We start from the raw sequence: 5001 nt of genomic DNA on the forward strand, positions 1-5001 counted from the left end.
AAACGTGAAAAACTGAAAATTTATCAGCCATTATTTGCACATAATGGACGAAAATAAGTACACAAACTGGCATGACCTGGAGGTTAGGGCGCTCGATTCGTAACTCGTGGGTTTGAATCCCTTTCTCCGAACACGCTCAAACCAACTCTAAGCCGTGAGGGCGTTATAATGTGATGGTCAATCCCACTCTTCGTTGGTAGAAGACTAACCCAAGAGTTGGCGGTGTTTGTTTTACTAATTGCCTTCCCTCTAGTCCTTTACCACTAAATTAGGGACGGCTAGCGCGAAATCCAAAACAAACAAAGACAACTATAGATCAGAAATTTAAAAACTTTTATTTTCATAATTGCCGAGTCGTGAATAAATAAGATATCAAATTACACTCACTCACACGGAGAGGATTGGAAAAATTCACACACGCGGATGTAAGGGTTAAAAGAAGAATTAAGTAAAGCAGATTTTTTTATGTATATCATACATTATAGTAAATATCATGTTGATGTTCACGCTATTATACATAAAATTACATGATCATTCACACAATTCCGAGTTCCATTGGAACCAGACAATTTACATGAAAGTTATTTTGAAACCTTAATTAAAGAGTGGATATAAATACAGAAAATGTCAGTTAAAATCTTGGTAACACTAAATAAGGAATAAATGTAATTAAAAATTTAATTAGTTATGAAACTACGTTAGTTATAAAAGGCAAAAAAAAATCCAAGAATTGTAATTTTGTAAATAAAAAAAAAACGTTCGACTACAAGCACAGATATCGGTACAAGTAAACAACCTGAAGAGTGAGTCTGAAGAGATTAAAATCTTCTTATGCAGTCATTTCGAGAGATGCAGATCACATAAAAATTCAAGATGAAGGCAAATAGTTCCTAAATAACACGCAAAAAAGTATTACGACATATTTTTTTACATATCGGACAAAAAAAAAGTTCAACTTACTGTACAATATATATAAATTCTCAAGAGTATCTTAAGAACAATGTAAAAACAGCAATCCTTTCGCCCTTTAACCCCCTTAGCACACACAACTCTCAATAAATAAATAGAATAAATAATATATGTTAATATTCTATTGTTTGTACACTGATATCCTTGCGCTTTCAAGGAAACAATATCAAAGAAAAAATAAATACGCAAGAGAAAAAAAAAAAGATATGATTCAAAACCAATATTAACTTTGTAAGTTAAAAAATAATTCTGTTAATTAGTAACAGTTGTTTTCTGGCACATTAATGATCCAACAAACATAGAACAACTATAACTTCAATCGATCTCCAATTGTCTTCATTCACACTCGTGAAGCTTCTACGTTAGAACTGACGTAAATCGATAACCAACACTATTAAAGCCGATTATGATTGGAAGCTATTTTTAGTTGGCATAAGATTCAGATAAGACCAGCTTTATGTAAAGTATATAGAATGGGGAGGTTGCACCGTTTACAAAACAGCTTCTAAAGTATTTTAAATCGTACTCTAAATACTGCAGATTTAGATATAAATTAGAAGATTTTCCGAAAATATGATAATCATAAGATAGTCACTTTCATAAACATCATGACACTTATTGCACAGAACAAATGAAAAAATAAAATAAAACATACCTCCGTTTGAAAATTAATTTTGCAATAAACGAACCTTATCAAAGCCAGTTGAATTGTGGGAAAGAAGAACATTGCTTTATCTTAGTTTTATTTTTTGTAAAAAAAAATCTCGTAACTAATAACCAGTTAAGACACCGAACAAGAACAGTTCTCCAGTAACTCCGTACGTTATTATGAAAATAATATACTTGAGTTTTTTTTATTAAATCAGAATCAAGCAGCTGTATCAGTTTATCAGGAGTACCTGATCTCGAGAATACGGAATGTTTAAAGACTTTCCAAGGTAGTCAGCCAAATATCCAAGTTCAGCACCATCTAGTGATCTAACCTTAATTTATTCCAAGTTGTTAGAAACGTTAAAGGAAACAAAAAAGATAACCAAGGTTTACGTTTTACATGACATCTATGCTCAGGATGACTGTACAAGAAGCCAATAATTTAACATTTAATAACAGATACATCAAGTTGTTACGACCACTAATGTCTTAGAATCCGGTGTTTAAATGGGACTTAACTTCATGCAATAATGGTCAATTTGCTGTTCCACGTTTTCTTTAAGGTCACCTTTACTTGCACGCGAAGAATTACTCCAAAGAAGTTCCAACTGCTAGTATTTATAGTAGCACATGATGCGTTAATCCATTACATTGGATCACTTGTATCGCTCCAGAAGCTAGATTCCAGTAAAAGAACTTTCTATATTTAGCAATGACATAAACCATCTATCACTACAATGACAGTGAACCTAGAAATGTTTAGATGGGTGGTCCGTTTGCAAAAGTCGTCACTTTTTAGGAGGAGCCGAGAATGTCCAACACTGACCAGCAGCTGTTGGTTTTTAACTGCCCAACAGTACATTTTTAGAAACCTTGGGATCATACATCAAATAAGTTTTATAGAATCTTTAGGTATCTTCGTTCAAAAGTTTTCTGTATTACACAGCTGGTCAAGATCTTGACCAGGACCACAATAATGAACCAAAGTCATTAGAAAGGTTCTCACGTAGAACCGTTTTGTTGAAGAAGTTCCAGGTACAGTTCTGACTGGAGAAACCGGAGATATGTATCCCGTTCCATCAAACCTTGGATTCGTTTCTGGGCTTGATCAAACGAGTGGTGGTCAGGACTAGAGAGGTTATTGAAGATAGTATTTCTCGTCGTGGAGTCCAGATTTACCTAAGTAAGATAATAAAATAGATGTTGCTACTAGTGACAGATAAAACAATTCCAATATATCTGTGTAGTCGGAAGAAGAAAAAAAAAATCAAGCTGAAACTAATGAATGAAGACAAGAGTTTTGAAACACAGTAAAACTTATTTTCAGAGTTAAAAACCATAGTCGTTCTAAAAAAAAGCTTAAAGATTGAGATTTGTTTGCTTGCAACTAAGCATAAAGCTTTTTGATCATTATAAGACTAGGTCTTAAGATTTACCGCCGGAGAAGTACAAAAGGTGAGGTTATATCCACTTCTCTCAAAACATGGTGCTGTAAGCCTTTCTATGAAACATGCCTTTCAACAAGGCTATACAATACTTTAACAGTGCACTATGTCACCGAGTTTAAATAAGGTTTTAGAAATTTCTGTTTCTGAGAATTTATTGTAACCCTGTATGCTACTACTCTTGGACTTGAGTTTCGCCACATCTAAACATCTAACATCTAAATAAAAAGATTGCAACCGAGTATCAAATTGTTTATTTATATAAATTCAGACAGATAGTAAAGCTATATTATTATTTTTTTAAAGCATCACGCGCTAGGACTGTTTACAGAAAACAACACGAGGTTGTTAATTTTTGCGGAACCTTTCTTTCTTTGTCTTCAATTTTTAGATAGTTTTGTTTCGTCAATCACGATCATTAACTGAAATCAGGATACATAAAACCTGATTACATGTTAACCAATTACACACAAATATTGAAGTTTGGATAGTCTTATAATCCTTTAAACTTAAAAAAAAAAATACACGAAACAAAAAAAGAAAGTTCTTGTTTGTACCTCTCTCGGTGCCTGCACCGCTATGAAATCGTTGTATATTTTCTTGGCTTTAGATGGAAGTTTATTGATTCGAGATTTCTTGAATTCTTCGCAGGCCATCCAGAACTCAATATTTTCTTCACTGAACTCTCTTGAAAGGAATGCCCTGAATAACGCTAGTCCATCTGGAAAGATGAAAAAAACACTTACAGCGAAACAGACATTACATGATTTCCACATGTGAAATACTTAGTTTTTTACATTAAAGGTCTACTTGTATCTATGTGCACACGATTTAAATTGATTTTTCGCTTCCTTGCAAGACAACTATAATCTGACTTTAGAACACACCCCTGTCAACACTAAAGGAACTCGATACACTAATTAATGCAGGCTTGTTATGTACACGCGAGTTTTATCTGCATCCGATATAAGAGCAGCTAAATCGTCTCATCTTTCTTCGAAAGTAAACGAACCCAACAAAATAATTAATGCAGTCATTTCATTTGATGTTTATAGTTTAACTACGTGATCGTGAAACGTGGTTATATCATAGTTTATCTAATGATGTCTCCACTCTACAGTACTAATAGCGAACACAGACCTAAGTAATATATCTTGGTAGCTCTAACGTTTATCATATATATTCAGGCACAGCCTCCTTTCATTTGAATCGTTTCTTAAGAGTTAAAATGAAAGGAAATCCGTTTGACGTCAGCTATAGCTTTGATCTGTTAACCTCTTTCAACTACGGTCATTTACTGAAGTAACTAGTGTCTAAGTATTGAACAAGGTTCCCAACTTTTTTCACTGTCTTTATGTAATTTTACATTTCGAAAATACTACATATACATCCTTGTAGGTCCGTAGTCAGTCCCCCGGTGGGAGAGCGATAAATTTATGGAATTGCAACGCTAGAATCCGAGGTTAGATTCCCGCAGTGGACATGGCAAATAGCTCAATGTGGCTTTGCGCTAAAAGAAACTGACTGACTGACAGACTATAGGTCCGAAATATTCTTACGAATAGAGATTCATTTAAGTATCAAATAAAGAGGTTAAAAATGTCACAACAAAGACTTGTGGCATACATTTGCTGGACATCAATTCCTGGAAAGACTCCGCCCATTTTTGGACTTCTTCTCGTGTAGGTCTAACAGACTGTTGAAAAGAGACGTCCCCCTGTCTCCGCCGGAGGAAATTCAGCCTTAGCTTCATATCCCGAGCCCTAAATGGATGATACAAAATTAACAAGTTTTACTCAAAGCAAAAGTCCTTTTCTTACCCCCTTCCAACTTATATTCAAGATTATTGGCATTATAAAGACAAGTATACAAAACATTAATAGCATACAAAGTATTTGCTCATTCTCTCTCTCTCTCTCACAACACAACACACATC

General features: G+C 34.1%; 1 protein-coding gene across 1 annotated transcript in view; it reads right to left on the reverse strand.

Moving 5' to 3' along the window:
• Positions 1 to 316: 316 nt before the first annotated feature.
• Positions 317 to 5001, reverse strand: part of LOC106466754 — a 71839-nt gene continuing 67154 nt past the window's right edge. Inside the window, exons 4-6 of the mRNA XM_022394830.1 lie at positions 4692 to 4828; positions 3623 to 3786; positions 317 to 2799 (exon numbers count right to left, since the gene is read on the reverse strand). Coding sequence (XP_022250538.1) covers positions 2623 to 2799; positions 3623 to 3786; positions 4692 to 4828 — 478 coding nt within the window. The 3' untranslated portion in view covers positions 317 to 2622. The remainder of the gene's footprint in view (positions 2800 to 3622; positions 3787 to 4691; positions 4829 to 5001) is intronic.

This window comes from Limulus polyphemus, unplaced genomic scaffold (genome assembly GCF_000517525.1).
Source record: "Limulus polyphemus unplaced genomic scaffold, Limulus_polyphemus-2.1.2 Scaffold2372, whole genome shotgun sequence".
NCBI lineage: Eukaryota > Metazoa > Arthropoda > Merostomata > Xiphosura > Limulidae > Limulus > Limulus polyphemus.